Source organism: Geotrypetes seraphini, chromosome 1, assembly GCF_902459505.1.
Source record: "Geotrypetes seraphini chromosome 1, aGeoSer1.1, whole genome shotgun sequence".
Classification (NCBI taxonomy): domain Eukaryota; kingdom Metazoa; phylum Chordata; class Amphibia; order Gymnophiona; family Dermophiidae; genus Geotrypetes; species Geotrypetes seraphini.
Genome location: NC_047084.1, coordinates 39,674,631 through 39,694,109, shown reverse-complemented (window position 1 = coordinate 39,694,109; position 19,479 = coordinate 39,674,631). Strand labels below are relative to the sequence as shown.

Below are 19,479 nucleotides of genomic sequence, written 5' to 3'. Positions count from 1 at the left end.
TAGGTTGTAAAGGTCCTGCCTCTTTCCAGTCCTGTTGTTATAGGCAGCACACAGATCTCCTTTGAAGCTCTTAGAAAAAAAATATGCGTTTTCAACCACAAAATCCTAGTACAATTTTTTTAAAGCTCAGGATGATACACTTTGTACATCATCTCTTTACCAAAGATGCTCTTCACATCTTAATAGGCTCATTTTCAAAACAGATAAGACTTTCAAAAGATAGCATAAACCAGCACTTCGACATCTTACTTGTCAAAACAAGTAGGCATTTTCAACACTGAGGGCTCCTTTTACTAAGGTGCACTAGCGTTTTTAGCGCATGCTTAAGATTAGCACATGCAAACCATGCACTAAATGAAAAATACTAACGCAAGCTCTATGGAGGCGTTAGCATTTAGCGTGCGCTAAAACCGCTAGCGCACCTTAGTAAAAGGAGTCCTGACTTTCTGGACGTCTGTTTAGTTGTTTTGTCTCCAGTGCACCTAAATCTTAAGATGGTATGTTAGAAGTAGAAAATGACAGTGACTGTTACCCGCGGGAGGAAAAAACTGGTTGCCGGAGGTACGGAAACAAGGACATTCACCGCCCCGTGGAGCGGTGAATGGCCTTGTCCCTGCAGTAAAGTATCTGCCGCATTGCTTTCCTTCCCACCCCTTTTTGTGATCGCGACACTTACTCCCTCCTTCCGGTGGCAAAAAAAAAAAAACCCAACTCATTTGGACATCTCTTCCCCTCATCTAGCCATCTCTCTCCCTTCCCCTCACTTTCACGGGCACTCTTCAGAATTTTCTCTTTCTGAGGTATCCAGGGAGATGGAAGGGAAAGGCAGACAGTTTCTGGTAGAGACATAGAAATAAGAGCAGAAGCCATATGGAAGAGGCAGACAAAAGGCAGATAGTGAATGGAAGGAAGAGAATGACGAGAAGATGTGGATGGAAGAAAGAGAATGACGAGACAATGAGGAAAACAGAAACCAGACAACAAAGGAAGAAAAAATTATATTTCTTTTCTTTAGGATAAAGTAATATTATAGCTGTGTTGATAAACATTTATAAACAAAGCCCTGCCAGTTGAAGATCTCTTCCTCTAGTTCAGCAGCCAATGGTACAGAATGCTGTTTTTTTAAATACTTTATTAAAATAAATTCAGTATAAAACTATTAGAGTCTTGTGTGGATGGGATCAGAACGGGGACCGAGCTCATGGGGACGGGGCAGAGATGGAGACAAATTTTTTCCCCTATGTCATTCCCTAGTTAGAAGCGTGTTGTGGGTGGGATTAGGGAAGGATTAGGACTTGGACATTCGGCAGTGATAATCAAACCTTTACTTAAATGCCCAGGGCTTTATAGATGTTTGGAGCTAGACCTGTTTTTAAAATGAATAAGTGTCAAACAGGTGCTGAAACTGACAAGATGACCACTGGAGGATTTAAGGCATTGACCTCCCCCCTTTACTCCCCAGTGGTCACTGACCCCCTCCCCACCACCCAAATATGGAAAAAAATCCCTATTGTCCAATCTGTACAGCTTGCCATCAGCTCATCGCGGCAGGGGAATCCCCATCAACTGAGCCGGTTTTGGGAAGTCCAGCCAGCTCAGCTGATGGGGTTTCCCGCACCAAGATCAGCTGAACTGGCAGGGAGATTCCTCTCTCCCTCAGACCCACTGATTTTCCCTCCACTGTCCTCCGAGCCCTACCCCCTCCTCCTAACATCCCCCGACATTCCCCCAACATCTCCACACATACCCCGACACCCTCGTACCTTCCGATAAAACATCGGCAAGAGGGGAGCCCACTCCCTCCTGTTGATAGGGCGGCTTCTTCAGAATGATGGGCCTTCCCCCCTCCCAATGCATCTTGGGATGCAGTGGGAGAGACCTAAAGCCCTGATTGGCTCAAAATGAAATGGGAGTAGGAATGTCATTTGGCAGTTTTTAGTTGAAGGGCATGACCAGGGGGTATTTTGAGGGAGCAGAGGGACCTGTTCAGCACATATAGAGGGAGCTTAATCATCATGTAGCCTAGTGCTATGTCATGCAAGGATTTGAATGCTAGCATCAGGCCCTTGAAGTCCCAACGTTTAGCTATGGGCAGCCAGTGAGCCAACAATAGAGCCTGGGAGACAGGGTTACGGGCACGGGAGTTTTTTAGTAGTCTGATTGCTGGGTTTTGTACATGCTGGAGACGTCATACGTTCTTTACCGTGAGACCATTGAATAGTGCATCGCAGTAATCCATGTGGGAGAGTACCAAGACATAGAATAGTTGGGTGAACTCAGACTTGGAAAAGTAGTTCCTTATTTTTCGGAGTAGTAAAATGAAGTTACCACTTGAGAAATATGGTTGGTAACCAATATGTTGGAGTCAAAGAGTATTCCTAGGTTGCATGTTTAGCCTTTTGCAGTTATGATAGTTGAGTCCCAGCACAGCGAGGGATGGGTGCAGTGTTCTTTGCGGATCCAAAGGAGTTCCGTTTTGGAGGCACTTAGTAGTAATTTATTGACAGCCATCCAGGTTTTGATTTCCGAGAGGCAGTTTAGGAGTTTCAAGATCTGGGTATCACGAGTTTTCTCCTAGTGGTAGGTATAGTTGGATGTCTTCCACGAAGGAATGAACCTGTATTTGGTATTTGTGGGCTATGTTTGAGAAGGTCTAATGTAGAGATTGAATAATAGGGAGGATAGCAGAGCCCCCTATGGAACACTGTATTTGATCAGTTTTGGTTTTAATAGCATATTGTTGAGCAGTACACGTTGGGATCTATTATTCAAGAAAAAGAGGCAAACCATTGAAATGCATTGTCTTGGATTCCAATTTCAGAGAGCTGTGCAAGAAGGAGAGAATGGTATATAGCAGTGATGGCTAACCTTTTTGAGCCCGAGTGCCCAAACTGCCGCACAAAACCAAAGAATTTCCTCAAAGTGCCAGCACGTCAATTAAACCTTAATAACAAGATTTTAGTATCTAAAAACTCTTTATAAAGTTGCCTGAACTATGTAACATCATTTTTAAAGGTTGGAATCTTTGTATTGTCAGAGAATCAATTTGATTCACAATCCTTTGGTTTTCATTTCAATTTATTGGCAATTTATAATGTTTTAATGATTTCATTCATGGGCCGAATACACACATACTTTTCTCTGTCGCCGCACTCTTTGACTAAAAGATTTGTAAGCCTGCAACCACGTCAAGGTAGACTCTTTCAGCAGCTCCCCTCCCTCCCCCTTACCTTTGTGGCCAAGTCAACATGATCTACCAACAATAAAATTTTAAAAACACAAAGCACGCTGTACGCAGAGAAAATGTTAATTATCATTTATATTCCGCGGGTTTTCAAAGAGGTCAAGGCAGATGACTTTATGCAATGTCACCTCAGTAACAACTATACAAAAATAGACAAATATTCCCCCTCCCTTTTTACTAAACCGCGATAGCGGTTTTTAGTGCAGGGACCTGCGCTGAATGCCCCACGCTGCTCTTGAAGCTCATAGGCTCCCTGCGCTAAAAAACGCTATTGCGGTTTAGTAAAAGGGGGCCATAGTGCAAAATATAGACAGCATATTCTCAAAACGGACACATTTTGATCACTAAATTGAAAATAAAATCATTTTCCTACCTTTGGTAATTTCATCAGTCTCTGGTTGCACTTTATTCTTCTGACTGTGCATCCAATATTTCTTCCCTTTTTTCAGCCTCCTGTATGCTTTCTCTCCTCCAGACCTCATTCCCTCCCCAAACTTTTTCTTTGTTTCACCCTGCCCCCTTCTTTCTTTTTTTCTCTCTCCATACCCCCTTTCATTCTGTATGTCTGTCTTTCTCTCTCTCTCCGTGCCCCATTTTTCTTTGTTTCACCCAGCCCTCTTTCTTTTTTTTTTTTTGGCTCCCTGTCCCCCCCTTTCTTTCTTTCTCCTTGCCCTCCCCTATGCCACCACCATTGGGAAAATGCTGCCACCGCCACTGGGGAATAGGCTGCCACTGCCGCTATCGGGAACAGGCCGGCGCCAAGTTCGCCCTGCTTCTCTTCCCCACGGGGCCGACCAACTCTCGCCACTCGACGTCAATTCTAACATCGGAGAGGACGTTCTGGGGCCAGCCAGGCAGCGATTGGCTGGCCCAGAACGTCCTCTCCGACATCAGAATTGATGCGGGGTGGCGAGAGTTGGTCGGCCCCACAGGGAAAAGCAGGGAGAACTTGGCACCGGCCTGTTCCCAATGGCGGCGGTGGCACTCAAGTGGCTAAAGAGACGCAGTTTGCCAGCCTAGGGAGAACACTGGAGGGTGGCCAGCTGTGCACCCCCTTGGGACGTAAAACCGGGGCAGACCGCCCCACCCCCACCTTGGTATGCCACTCTCTGTACCTCACTCCCTCTCTATGACCAAAAATTCTCCTTTCTTCTATTCCCCGTGTACACAACCATCTCTTTCCCTCCCTTCCTCTCTCCCAAGTCCTTGCCTTCTGTGTCCAAAAACACATTCCCTCCCCCACCTCAGCATCTATTTCCCTCCCTTCATCTCTCCCAAGTCCATGCCTTGTGTCCAAAAACCCATTCCCTCCCCCACCTCAGCATCTCTTTCCCTCCCTTCCTCTCTCCCAAGTTCATGCCTTGTGTCCAAAAAACCCATTCCCTCCCCCACCTCAGCATCTCTTTCCCTCCCTTCCTCTCTCCCAAGTCCTTGCCTTCTGTGTCCAAAAACACATTCCCTCCCCCACCTCAGCATCTATTTCCCTCCCTTCCTCTCTCCCAAGTCCATGCCTTGTGTCCAAAAACCCATTCCCTCCCCCACCTCAGCATCTCTTTCCCTCCCTTCCTCTCTCCCAAGTCCATGCCTTGTGTCCAAAAACCCATTCCCTCCCCCACCTCAGCATCTCTGTCCCTCCCTTCCTCTCTCCCAAGTTCATGCCTTGTGTCCAAAAACCCATTCCCTCCCCCACCTCAGCATCTATTTCCCTCCCTTCCTCTCTCCCAAGTCCATGCCTTTTGTGTCCAAAAACCCATTCCCTCCCCCACCTCAGCATCTCTTTCCCTCCCTTCCTCTCTCCCAAGTTCATGCCTTGTGTCCAAAAACCCATTCCCTCCCCCACCTCAGCATCTATTTCCCTCCCTTCCTCTCTCCCAAGTCCATGCCTTTTGTGTCCAAAAACCCATTCCCTCCCCCACCTCAGCATCTCTGTCCCTCCCTTCCTCTCTCCCAAGTTCATGCCTTGTGTCCAAAAACCCATTCCCTCCCCCACCTCAGCATCTATTTCCCTCCCTTCCTCTCTCCCAAGTCCATGCCTTCTGTGTCCAAAAACACATTCCCTCCCCCACCTCAGCATCTATTTCCCTCCCTTCCTCTCTCCCAAGTCCATGCCTTCTGTGTGCAAAAACCCATTCCCTCCCCCACCTCAGCATCTCTTTCCCTCCTTTCCTCTCTCCCAAGTTCATGTTTTCTGTGTCCAAAAACCCATTCCATCCCCCACCTCAGCATCTCTTTCCCTCCCTTCCTCTCTCCCAAGTTCATGCCTTCTGTGTCCAAAAACCCATTCCCTCCCCACCTCAGCATCTCTTTCCCTCCTTTCCTCTCTCCCAAGTTCATGCCTTCTGTGTCCAAAAACCCATTCCCTCCCCCACCTCAGCATCTCTTTCCCTCCTTTCCTCTCTCCCAAGTTCATGCTTTCTATGTCCAAAAACACATCCATCCCCCACCTCAGCATCTCTTTCCCTCCCTTCCTCTCTCCCAAGTTCATGCCTTCTGTGTCCAAAAACCCATTCCCTCCCCCACCTCAGCATCTCTTTCCCTTCCTTCCTTTCTCCCAAGTTCATGCCTTGTGTCCAAAACACACTCCCTCCCCCTTTTGTGTTCCCCGTTTGTCTCCCAGCCCATCTTAGCAACTTTCTCAGCAAAATGTAGCTCGAGCCGCGTAGGCTTGTCTTCTATTTCCTGCCTGTCCCGCCGCGCACACATAGCCGATCGGAAATCTTCCCCGACTTCAGCGCTGACGTCGGGGAAGATTTCCGATCGGCTGTGTGAGCGGCAGGGCAGTCGGAGTAGAAGACGAGCCTCGCGGCTCGAGTTATATTTAACCCCGCGGGTCCCCCATCGTCCCCGTTCAGCTATCTCTCCTGTGCACCCCCTGGTAGTACTGCCCTGATGGCGGCCCTGCGCGTGCCAGCTGCAAGGCCTTCGCGTGCCATAGGTTCGCCATCGCTGGTATATAGTGTTGAATGCCACGTCGAGATCCAGCAGCACTAGAAAGACATCATTACCCTTATCCATGAGTTTCCAGCAGTCATCATGTTGTTAAGAAGGACAATTTCAGCACTGTGGAATTTTCTGATTCCCATTTTGGAAAGTGGATAGGGCTCCTTGTTTGTCGATGGATTGCAAGTTGGTTTAAAAATTTTTTCCCAGAATCTTGGAGATGAAGGGTAGGTTGGAGACAGGTCTAAAGTTGCCAGGCACATTAAGTCGAGTGTGGATTTTTTCAAAATTGGCCTGATGATCACCGACTTCCAGTTGCGGGTACTATGCCTGTTTATAGAGAGGTGTTGAGAGGAAGGATGGAATCTACAAAGGCGTCTTTCACAGCCACAAGGAGGAGTGGTAGACAGGGGTCTAGGTTGGAATTGGAAAGGCAAATAGCATTTAGTATCTTGGTGATGTCGTCATGGGAGATGGTTTCGAAGAGAGTTAGGTTCCCAGTTGTAGTTTTAATTATCTTGTCTGAGTCATGGGGGGGATGATGTCTGTAGTATAGTGGTGTCGAAGTGAGACCGTATTTTGTCTACTTTGTCAGTGAAGTAATCTGAGAGCATTTCACTGTCAAGTTCGATGTTAAGTTAAAAAAAATGTATTTAAATTAGTCTTAATAAAAAGATTGCTTCATTTCCATTTACTATTTAAAAACATTTATCAATACAACTACAATAAAGCAACAAAAAACAATTTTTTTCTACTTTTTGTTGTTTCTACTTTAATCATCCTCTTCACTCCCTTTATTTCATCCAGCATCTTTCATAAAAGTATTGAGCATATTTAGTAATTTGTGTTGAGGCTGACTGAATTTCAGCTTGAGCAACAAAACCAGCCCAAAATTCAGATTCAGCCATTGTGGCATTTTCAGCAAAAACAAAACCCCTCTTCCCCCTCGGCTAAAAGCAGCAACCACTCTCTGCCACTCTTTCCTTGACCAAAACAGTACCCTCTTACCCACCTGTATACCCACCTAGGGACCAAGTTAGGGCAGGAGTGATCCCCAGTTGTTCCTATCCATCTTGGCTCTGTGTTCAAAATAGCTGTTGTGTCCTCCCATCACCAACATCTTTTCTCACATCAAGCAGCAAACAACTGCTCGTGCCTACTACTTATAGGGAATTCAGGAAACGCCTAAAAACACATCTGTTCCTGAAGTACTTAGGTAACTGACCTATACAATCTTAGTCCTCAACAAATGATCTTTATAACTGTTATTCACTAACTCTGAACTTTGTTTATTCCACTCAATCTGTAATACCTTTTAATCATTGTAAACCGCATAGAACTTCACGGTCCTGCGGTATATAAACTGTTGTTATTATTATTATTATCTCTCTGCCCCTTCCATCCACTGTTATAAGAACATAAGAATTGCCGCTGCTGGGTCAGACCAGTTGTCCATCGTGCCCAGCAGTCCGCTCACACGGCGACTCCTAGGTCAAAGACCAATGCTCTAAATGATCCCAGCCTCACCTGGGTACTTTGCAGTTGAGCAGGAACTGGTCCAACTTTGTCTTGAATCCCTGGAGGGTGTTTTCCCCTACGACAGACTCCGAAAGAGCGTTCCAGTTTTCTACTACTCTCTGGGTGAAGAAGAACTTCCTTACGTTCGTACAGAATCTATCCCTTTTCACCTTTAGAGAGTGCCCTCTCATTCTCCCTTCCTTGGAGAGGGTGAACAACCTGTCTTTATCTACTAAGTTTATTCTCTTCAGTATCTTGAATGTTTCCTTCTCAATCTCTTCTTTTCGAGGGAGAAGAGGCCCAGTTTCTCTAATCTCTTGCTGTATGGCAACTCCTCCAGCCCCTTAACCATTTTAGTCGCTCTTCTCTGGACCCTTTCGAGTAGTACTGTGTCCTTCTTCATGTACGGTGACCAGTGCTGGACGCAGTACTCCAGGTGAGGGCACACCATGGCCTGGTACAGCGGCATGATAATCTTCTCCGATCTGTTCGTGATCCCTTTTTTTATCATTCCTAGCATTCTGTTTGCCCTTTTCGCTGCCACTGCCACACATTGCGCGGCCGGCTTCATCGACTTGTCGATCAGAACTCCCAAGTCTCTTTCCTGGGAGGTGTCTCCAAGTACTGTCCCGGACATCCTGTATTCGTGCATGAGATTTTTGTTACCGACATGCATCACTTTACACTTATTCACGTTGAACCTCATCTGCCATGTCGATGCCCATTTCTCGAGCCTGATTATGTCACGTTGCAGATCTTCCCTCCCCCTGTGGCCCTGCCTTTCCTTCTGTCCAGCTTTTTCCCCTCTATTCCCTTTCCCCTCCTATAAACCACATGTAACTGCTTGAGGGTGGCAAAATCTTTTTTTCACAAGTACAGAGATTTGAGAAGTGAAAGAGTAAAATGATTTGGTAGCTGTGTTAGGCCACTTTTAAAGGTAATACAGTATATAAAAATAAAACAAAACAAAATGAAATAAGGTGATACTTTTTTTTATTGGACTAACAATGCACTTTATTTGCTTTCAAAGGAACCCTTCTTCAGATCAGAAGTAATACTACTAATCATTATTTCTATAGCATTACTAGACATATGCAGTGCTGTACATCAAAACATAGAAGAAAGTCTCTGTTCAAAAGGATTTTTGATAAATACCGTATTTTTCGTTCTATAGGAGGAAGAAAAACCAAGAAAAAAAAATTTGGTTCAGAATTATTTTTTTCTTGGTTTTTCCTCCTCTACACATAGAAGCGTCTGGTGCTGGGAAGCCCGAAGCACCCCCCCCCCAAATACCTTTCTTTAACTGACGGTGGTCCAGCACAGTGTCCTGCTGGATGGCTGCCTTTCTCCTTGCAGAGCAGCGCACAATGAAAGAACGCGACCTTTGCACTTCCTGCCTTGTCCACGCTGCTCCGAGATTGCCTGCTGTCCCCTGCTGCTCTGTGATTGGCTGCCGTCAGTTCACGTCGTGCATGCTTGTACGTGGCGTGCGCGTTGTCGGGGCGGTGGCCAGCTTGCCTCAGAAGTTGAGAGATCCTGCGCATGCTTCTGCAGGATGGCAGCCAGCATAAATCAGGAGCCGGGAGGTGCTGGCAGATGGCAGAGATATCGGCCAAAGCGGGAGGGCATCCGCACAGGGACCCCGAGGGAAGGAAGCCACCCCACTGAAGGGGTTGCGGTACTCATAGGCAGGTACCATCCCTGGGCCACCATAGCTGAGAGCTTGTTTAGCGAGTCAACACTTGTTTTGTGAGTTAAGGTTTGCGGGAGTGTTTTGCAAAACAGTTGCAAACTGCGTTACTCGCAAACCGAGGTTTGACTGTACTTGTCTCCACAAACTCCACCATGAATTCACCAGCCTTTCTGTAAAGAAGTATTTTCTCAGGTTATTTCTGAGTCTATCCCCTTTCACCTTTGTTCAATACCCCCTCATTCCAGAGCTTGCATTTATTCTATGTAGGTATTTAAGTCTCTATTGTATCTCTTCCAGAGTATATTTTATTGAGATCTTTAAGTCCATCAGCAATTAGATTAAAAAGAGTTAGCATTGATATTGATGCATTAGAAACATGATGGCAGATAAAGGCCAAATGGCCCATCTAGTCTGCCCAACTGCAATAACCATTATCTCTTTCTCTCTCCGAGAGATCCCATATGCCTATCCCAGGCCCTCTTGAATTCCTTTTGGAGGACCATATGTCCCACCATCCTCCCTTTTTGGAGGACAAAACATCATTAAAATTCTTAGATTCTGAAGGGGGATCCAACATACATTACACCCTCACCCCAGCTTAGGGTGTGAACTATACTGCGACAGTGACTATAGAATAAGAGCAGCTCCCAAGGATTTCAATAGGACCCTGCAGGAGCATTCTTTTGTGACATGCAGTACACACTTCACCCTCTGTATTCGCGAATTCCATATGGATTTGCTTATTCACGGTTTTAGATCAAAAAAATACATTTTCATTTTTCAGGCTATTTTAAGCCCTGTAAGCCCCCATTAAGCCTTACCTGGTGGTCTAGCGGGTTTTCGGGGCAGGAGCGATCTTCCCACACTCCAGCCCCGTGCAGATCGCTCACAGGAAATGGTTCGAGACACTACGGGAACACAAGGCAGCCATTTCCTGTGAGCGATCTGCACGGGCAGGAGCGTAGGAATCGCTCCTGCCTCGAAAACCTGCTAGACCACTAGGTAAGGCTTAAGGGGGGCTTTCAGGGCTTAAAATAACCAGGAGAAGCGGTGGTTAGGGGCAGAACCAGCCCGAATATTATTTGCGTTTTTTTAATATTCGCAGGCCGGCTCTGCCCCGAACCCCCGCGAATACTTCAATTAGCAGGGAATGGTTAAGGATCTTTTGTCCAAATGTTTCCCCAAGGTAATTACAATAAAAATTCAAATTATAAACCAAAATTGTTCACAATAGAAGATTTAAAATCCTTACATTCAGGAGTTCTTTTCTGCCACTGGTTGCATTCTGCAGTTAGAGCCTTCACTTGCATCATTAACAAAGTAAGCTGGTAATAAAAAAGAATAAATCACATCATGAAGTGCGGTTTTTATTTATTCAAAATTGTATTTACTTACATTTTGTTCATTAATTGAAGACAAACCTGGGCATGCTGTCTAAAGTTCCTTAGAGATGCTGAATAGCATGGGAATGGCCTAGTAGTTGCAGCAATGGAGCTGAGAATCAGAGAAACCAGAATTCAAATTCCACTCTTCTCAATGTCGCACTAAGACCACTCTCACACTACACTGTTTCAGGTGCCCACTTAGACTGTAAATTTCTTGAAGCAGACTTACTGTACCTGAATTGGAAAGATGGGCTAAACAAACAAACTATTCTGTGCATATTCTCTAGCAACACACACTGTATGAGGGTCTTTCAGTTATGTCAAAGATAATAAAAATTCCTCCTGGGGAAATTCTGTGCTACTACACAATGCAGATTTGCAAATTCCCCACCTTAGCAGTCTGTGCAGCTGGTGGTTCCAGCTGCCTCCTTTCCTGCACACTCACTGCTCCAGCACAGTAAAAAGAGTAGCTGCACATTGGATTACATCCTCTTCTGCTGCCTTGGAATAGTCAGGCCTGGGATGGTAGACAAGTAGCAAGAAGCCCAGATATGTAGCAATTTCTTTTACTGCACTGGAGCGGGGAAATTCAGCAAAAAAAGTTACAAAATGTGCATGCAAAGTTTTGCATTTAAATGCAAAATTCCCCCAGGAATAATAAAGATTCCCAAGACTTAAAGGACACCGAAGACCTGCAAAAACTCTTGCCAGTAAACTATGTATTTCGTCTCACTAAGGGATTACAACTGTTAAATAGACAGCCCATAGACACAGTACAGCATATTTCAGTGAAGAATTCTGTCTGTCTGACTTACCCTAAAATCAGCTAGACTCTAATGTTCCCTCACGGATGTGACTATCAAAAGTCTGGTTTGAAGATCTGTTCCCTTTACTCACTGTATATAAAAGTATAAGATGTACCAGTTACCGTATATACTCAAATATAAACCAAGGTAACCTTCCCCCACCCCAAAAAAAAAATAAATAAATAAATGGGGGAATAAAAGGTCAACTCAGATATAAACCAAACTCGTGTCAGTCTTATGAGGTTTCTGTAGAAATGAATGGCCTAGAGGTTATAGCTCCTGCCTCAGTACCCTGAGGTTATGAGTTCAATCCAACCTGCTCCTTGTGACTTAATCCCTCCATTGCCCAGATACTACAGTTAGATTGTGAGCCCACAGGGGACAAATAAGAAAAATACTCAAGAGTACTGATTACTATTCAATATATTGTAGCCGGTTTGGGTGAATCTTCATGAAAAGCGGTAAATATAGAAATCACTGTGGGCAGGAGCATAGGGGGGGGGGGGAAAAATCGCTCTAACCCTGGATCATCACTTGTCCAGCAGGGCTCAAGGCAGGCCTGGGGAGAGGCCTATGATGGGTCTGAGAGGGGGAAGACTTGAATATAAACCATTTTTGTTCCCTGTTCAATGTGCATCACAGAGCTGTCAACTATTGTAGAGACAAGAGTTGATCTAAGGCAATGGTTCTTAAACCTGTCCTGGGGGTACAGTCAGGTTTTCCAGATATGCCTAATGAATATGCATGAACATAGTAACATAGTAAATGACGGCAGATAAAGACCTGAACGGTCCATCCAGTCTGCCCATTAGTTATACCCATTAAAAATATTAAATTAACTTGTCTCTTCTTTGATATTACTAGGTCATAGACTGTAAAGTCCACCTGGTATTTTCCTAGGTTCCAAATGCTTGCCATCCAAGCTCACTCCAACCGAACCAACCATCCTGTTTGCAGGATATCTACCATAAAGTCTGGCCAGTAACATCCTCATGATCCAAGTTAGTGGAGTTCCAATTGATGCCCTCCCTAGCCCAATCCTACACCAAATCATCACATAAGGGACACAGACGTGCAAGTCTATCCCATACCGGCATTAGCTCTTTAATTTCTACCCCCCAAATGCATCACTCTGCACTTCTTCGCATTGAATTTTAGTTGCCAGACGTTAGACTATTCTACTAATTTTTGCAGATCCTATTTCATGCTTTCCTCTCCCTCCGGGGTGTCTACTCTGTTACAAATCTTGTATAATCCGCAAAAAGGCTAACCTTACCTTCTAACCCTTCAGCAATGTCGCTTACAAACATATTAAACAGAATCGGTCCCAGCACTGATCCCTGAGGCACTCCACTAGTCACTTTTCCCTCCTCCAAGTGAATTCCATTAACCACCACCCTCTGGCATCTGTCTGTCAACCAGCTACTTAAATCTAAGTAAATTACATCTAGCGCACATCCTTGATCCAATTCTCTGGTCACCCAGTCAAAAGAATTCAATCAGATTCATTTGGCACGATTTACTTTTAGTAAATCCATGTTGCCTCGGATCTTGTAATCCATTAGATTCTAAGAATTTCATTATCCTTTCCTTCAATAACGTTTCCATTATTTTTTCAATAACTGAAGTGAGGCTTACCAGTTTGTAATTTCCCGCTTCATCTCTGCAACCATCTCTGAAGCAGATTTGAATGCCAGTCACCTCTATTATATGGAAATCTGCTTCATGCATATTCATTAGGGATGTCTTGAAAGCCCAAATGGCTGGGGGTCTCCCATGTCAGGTTTTAAGAACCACTGATCTAAGAACTCACACTAATTTATTTTTGGCTAAGGTAGAAAGGGATGCTGATCAACTGTGCAGCCCTGCTCACAAGTCAGATCAAATGGCTTGGTTGACATGCCAAGTCACCCTGACTTACTTTTCTTCATAGATATACCAGAAGTAAGCAGAGATAAAAAGAGGGGAGGTGTGATCACATCAGAAAACATGACTCTGTCCAAAATTTGGTAGCACCATAAAAGACCAGGAAGCAGTTACTACAACTACTAATCATCATTTTTATAGCACTACTAGGCATATGCAGCACTAAACACATAGGAGACAGTACTGCTTGATAGAGAGTACGGTCTTTTCAAGACAAACAGGACAAATAAGGGATTCTCATGCATAGGCAGAACAACGCTTTTTTTTTGTTTGGAGGGGTCTGAAAGCTCCACCTCAGTCCCCATTCCCCATTATAGTACTAATAATACCACCATTTTTTCCATTCATTTTTCATACATACATTCAATATAATCTTATTAACAACACATAATGGTTAACCACAAAAATTAAAAACACACAAAGAACACTGTACTCAAAGAAAATGTTAATCATCATTTCAATTTGGGGGGGTTTTCAAAGATGTCAAGGCAGATGACTTTATGTTCAATCATTTTTATTAAATTTCAATTACAAAGAAGGAAAACAATATACACAAAACATACCGCCCCCCCCCCCGGAACAGCAGTTGTCAAACCAAAACAAGATGGAAAAACATCAAGTCAACAAACGACTATGTGTTCTGTGTGTTAAAGTGGTACAAAAGGTAGCCAAACAATTGATATATAAATTCCTCTTTCTGGAGTCCAAAGGTCCAACAACCTGACGATCCATTCCAGCCAACTGGATCATCAAAATCTGCCAATGAGCGAAGGTGGGTGCAAGTGGTGTCAGCCAATCCTGTAAAATTGTCTTAATACCCACATATATCGCTCTATGGGTAAATGCAGAACAGCCCGAACATTGCGGAACCATAGAAAGACAAAGAGAACAGAGAGCTAGGGTACAGGTTCCAAGTACAGTTCCAAAGACGACCAATCCACTAGCAGAAATGACGCCAAAAAGGTAAAATGATGGGGCAAGTCCAGAACATGTGACCCAGTGTGGCATGAGGAGTCGAACATTTAAGACAAGCATCTGAAGGAATTAAGTGTGCTCGGAATGCCCGATTAGGTGCAAAAAATGCTTGCAACACAAACTTGTAATAGCGTTCCCTTTCCACAGCAGATATCAACAAAGCAGCACTCAGACGTAAACCCCTCTTCAACAAGTCGGCAGTAATAGATGTCTGAAGTTCTTGAGTCCATTTAACAGCATAAGTGCCATAATCCAATTCCTTATTAGCCTCCAAAAGATAACGGTGATGAAAACGGAGTGGTATAGGCACCTGAGCAGTCAAACATAGAGCCTCCGAAAGTTTTTCGTGAACTTCTGCAGTCAAACACTCCCTGGGCAGGGAATGCACATAATGTTGTAACTGACGATAAGAAAACCAGTCTGTGGGCAAAAGATGAAAACAGTTCTGTAAAGATCGGAAGGAATCCAGCGCACCATCTTCCTGTACCACTTGAAAAAGATAACGCAGACCCCTAAGGGCCCAGTGACGAAATGTCTCCTGACACAGTCCCGGTGGAAAATCCCCATTGCCTAGCAATGACAAACAGGGAGTCACTGTTGAGGAGGTCTGCAGCAATTTACACAACCGCTTCTATGCAGTTCTCGCCGGAGATAGAAAAAGTGTTCCATAGGCAGCAGAACATTGAGGTAAAGGTACAGCATGCAAAAGAAAACTAACATTAAATGGTAAATAAGCAGCACAGTCAGTCACAGTAAAAGAAAAATGGTCAGTCAAACAAAACGGACTGGAAGAGCGTCATCAGTGGGGTGCCGCAGGGCTTGGTGCTTGGACCCGTGCTCTTTAACATCTTTATAAACGATCTGGACATAGGTACGACGAGCGAGGTGATTAAATTTGCGGACGATACGAAGTTATTCAGAATAGTGAAGACGCAGGGGGATTGCAAAGATCTGAAACGTGACATAATCAGGCTCGAGGAATGGGCATCGACATGGCAGATGAGGTTCAACATGGATAAGTGTAAAGTGATGCATGTCTGTAACAAAAATCTCATGCACGAATACAAGATGTCCGGGGCAGTACTTGGAGAGACCTCCCAGGAAAGGGACTTGGAAGTTCTGATCGACAAGTCGATGAAGCCGTCTATACAATGTGCGGCGGCAGCAAAAAAGGGCAAACAGAATGCTAGGAATGATAAAGAAGGGGATCACGAACAGATCAGAGAAGGTTATCATGCTGCTGTACCGGGCCATGGTGCGCCCTCACCTGAAGTACTGCGTCCAGCACTGGTCACCTTACATGAAGAAGGACACCGTCCTACTTGAACAGGTCCAGAGAAGAGCAACTTTGATGGTTAAAGGGTTGGAGGAGCTGCTGTACAGCAAAAGATTAGAGAAACTGGGCCTCTTCTCCCTCAAACAAAGGAGATTAAGAGGGGACATGATCAAAACATTCAAGGTACTGAACGGGATAGACTTAGTAAATAAGGACAGGTTGTTCACCCTCTCCAAGGTATGGAGAACGAGAGGGCACTCTCTAAAGTTGAAAGGGGATAGATTCTGTAGAAACATAAGGAAGTTCTTCTTCACCCAGAGAGTGGTAGAAAGCTGGAACGCTCTTCCGGAGGCTGTTATAGGGGAAGACACCCTCCAGGGATTCAAGACAAAGTTAGACAAATTCCTACTGAACAAGAACATGCACTGTTAGGGCTAGTCTTGGTTAGGGTGCTGGTCTTTGACCAGAGGGCCGCCACGTGAGCAGACTGCTGGGCATGATGGACCACTGGTCTGACCCAGCAGTGGCAATTCTTATGTTCTTATGCAAGTGCCGAAATTGACAGGCTAGATTAAATCTACCTACATGACGCAATCCCTGCCCCCCCTGCTTTCTAGGTAACATTAAAACATGCAAGGGAATATAGAAACATAGAAGATGACGGCAGAAAAGGGCTATAGCCCATCAAGTCTGCCCACCCTACTGTCCCTTCCTCTTAAGTCTATACCTAGTGACTATTTATTCAGATTGACTCTCTTAGGGATCCCCTATAGGCATCCCATTTATTTTTAAGGTCCCATTTATTCTTAAAGTCCAACACGATGCAGGTCTCGATCATCCCATCAAGTCTGCTGACCCATCCTCTTAAATCTATACATAGCGACTGATGTTCCCGTTCGACCCTCGTAGGGATCCCACATAGGTATCCCATTTATTCTTAAAGTCCAGCACGCTGCTGGCCTCGATCACCTGCGCTGGAAGCTCATTCCAACGGTCAACCACTCTTTCTGTGAAGAAGTACTTCCTGATGTCGCCATGAAATTTCCCGCCCCTGAGTTTGAGCGGATGCCCTCTGGTGACAGAGGGTCCCCTGAGAAAGAAGATATCATCTTCCATCTCGATACGTCCTGTGATGTATTTAAATGTCTCAATCATGTCTCCCCTCTCCCTACGTTCTTCTAGAGTGTAGAGCTCACTTACCCCCCTAAAAATCCCGCAAGAGATCTATGCAATAAAAGAATATGTTTATGAGTAATAATCAAGGGAAGGGTTTGTAAAATGTAAAGCCACTGGGGTAAGACCATCATATTATAGAGGGCTATCCATCCTAATAAGGATAATGGATAGACCCTCCAGGTCAGGAGTTTCTGCCTAGTACTAGCCAGCAAAGGATTGATATTAAGAGTATACAGTAGGGACAATCATTAGGCAAGAGTATCCCCAAGTAGCGGAGATGAGTGGAGACTCACGTCAAAGGAAAGGGGACCGACCACTGATCCCTCACAGTTATCTGCAGCGGGAGCACCAGGGATTTCTGTCTGTTCAAAGACAACCTGGAATAAATATGGAATTCATCCAAGATATCCAAAGCTCGAAACAACGAGTGGCGTGGGTCTACCAAGGTAAGCACCATATCATCGGCAAATGCTAAAACCCACAATTGGGAATCCCCCTCAGCAAACCGACCAATTCATGATCCCGCTTAAGAGTATGCAACAATGGTTCCAAATATAACAAAAATAATAAGGGGGATAAAGGGCACCCCTGATGTGTCCCGTGACCTATCGCAAAATAGGGAGTACAAACACCACTGACCAACACTGAGGCTCTAAAATCAGCATAAAGCGTCCAGACCGCAGCGAGAAACCAAGGCCCCCAACCCTACATATTCCAAAGTATGAAACAAGTGGTGCCAATTGACTTGATCAAAGGCTTTAGCTGCATTCAGTCCCACAAGAATTCCCGGTATATGCAAGGACTGCACCCGCACCATGGCCAATAGAGCTCGCTGGACATTCAATACGGAATGCCTATTCCACACAAACCCAACCTGTTCTGAAGAAATAAAAGAAGATAGAAGAGGGACAAACGATCAGCAAACAACCAAGCCAAAATCTTCAAATCCACATTAATAAGAGAAATAGGATGATATGAATCCACAGCCTCCTGTGTCTTGTTAGGTTTCGGAATTAAAATTATCACCGCGTCATTAGCATAGACTGGAAAACGCCCGTAAGCTATAGCTGAATCATAAAATTCCATCAGTGGACCACAAAGCTGAAGAGACATCATTTTATAAAATTCGGAAGAGAATCCATCCGGTCCCAGGGCCGTGCAAGACTTCAAATTCTTAATAACTCGCTGCAATTCCTGCCCCAAGATCGGCCCACTAAGGGCCACACGCTGCTCAGCCGTAAGTTTAGACATAGCAGCGTCATCCAAGTAATGAATGATCTCAGGACCCTGATAAGATTGCCGTCCCACATAAAAGTCAGAAAAGTGAGGAAAAAAACCTCAGCCATATCATCTTGTTTCGTGTAAGTAACACCACCCCCTTCCCCCCAGAGATAAGAACATAAGAAGTTGCCTCCGCTGAGGCAGACCAGAGGTCCATCCTGCCCAGCGGTCCGCTCTCGCGGCGGCCCATCAGGCCTAATTGCCTGAACATTGTCCCTGACTAATTTTGTAACTGCCTCAAATCCTCTAATCCTATCCCTATTTCCTATCTCTACTCCTATTTTTACCCCTCAATCCCTTTGTCCTCTAGGTACCTGTCCAGACCCTCTTTGAAGCCCTGTAGCGTGCTCCTGCTTATCACATCCTCCGGTAGCGCGTTCCATGTATCCACCACCCTCTGAGTGAAAAAGAACTTCCTGGCGTTTGTTCTAAACTTTTCCTCTTTCAATTTCTCTGAGTGCCCCCTTGTACTTGTGGTTCCCCGTAATTTGAAAAATCTGTCCCCGTCTACTCTTTCTATGCCCTTCATGATCTTGAAGGTTTCTATCATGTCTCCTCTAAGTCTCCGCTTTTCCAGGGAGAAAAGCCCTAGCTTCTTTAGTCTGTCAGTATATGAGAGGTCTTTCATACCCTTTATTAGCTTAGTTGCTCTTCTCTGGACTTTCTCAAGTACTGCCATGTCCTTCTTGAGGTACGGCGACCAGTACTGGACACAGTACTCCAGGTGCGGGTGCACCATTGCACGATACAGTGGCAGGATGACTTCCTTCGTCCTGGTCGTGATACCCTTCTTAATGATGCCCAACATTCTGTTTGCCTTCCTTGAGGCTGTGGCGCACTGCGCCGATGCCTTCAATGATGGGTCTACCATCACTCCCAGGTCTCTTTCAAGGTTACTCATCCCTAGCGGTGATCCTCCCATTTTGTAAGTGAACATCGGGTTCTTTTTCCCTACATGCATGACCTTGCATTTCCCTATGTTGAAGCTCATTTGCCACTTTTTGGCCCACTCTTCCAGCGCTGTCAGATCTTTTTGGAGATTTTTGCAGTCCTCCTTGCTTTCAACCCTGCTGTATAATTTGGTGTCATCCGCAAATTTAATAACCTCACATTTTGTTCCTGCTTCCAGATCGTTAATAAATATATTGAACAGGAGCGGTCCCAGCACCGACCCCTGCAGAACTCCGCTCGTGACCCATTGCCAGTCTGAGTAATGGCCCTTTATTCCAACCCTCTGTTTCCTGTCCGCCAGCCAGTTT

The 19,479-nt window shown here is 45.1% G+C and overlaps 1 protein-coding gene across 2 annotated transcripts in view; it reads right to left on the bottom strand.

The window, feature by feature from the left end:
• The window catches only part of CENPK (centromere protein K), a 94,742-nt gene that overhangs the window by 39,344 nt on the left and 35,919 nt on the right, over positions 1 to 19,479 (bottom strand). For both annotated transcript variants that reach the window (XM_033930244.1, XM_033930255.1), the window contains exon 4: positions 10,648 to 10,720. In XM_033930244.1, coding sequence (XP_033786135.1) covers positions 10,648 to 10,720 — 73 coding nt within the window. The remainder of the gene's footprint in view (positions 1 to 10,647; positions 10,721 to 19,479) is intronic.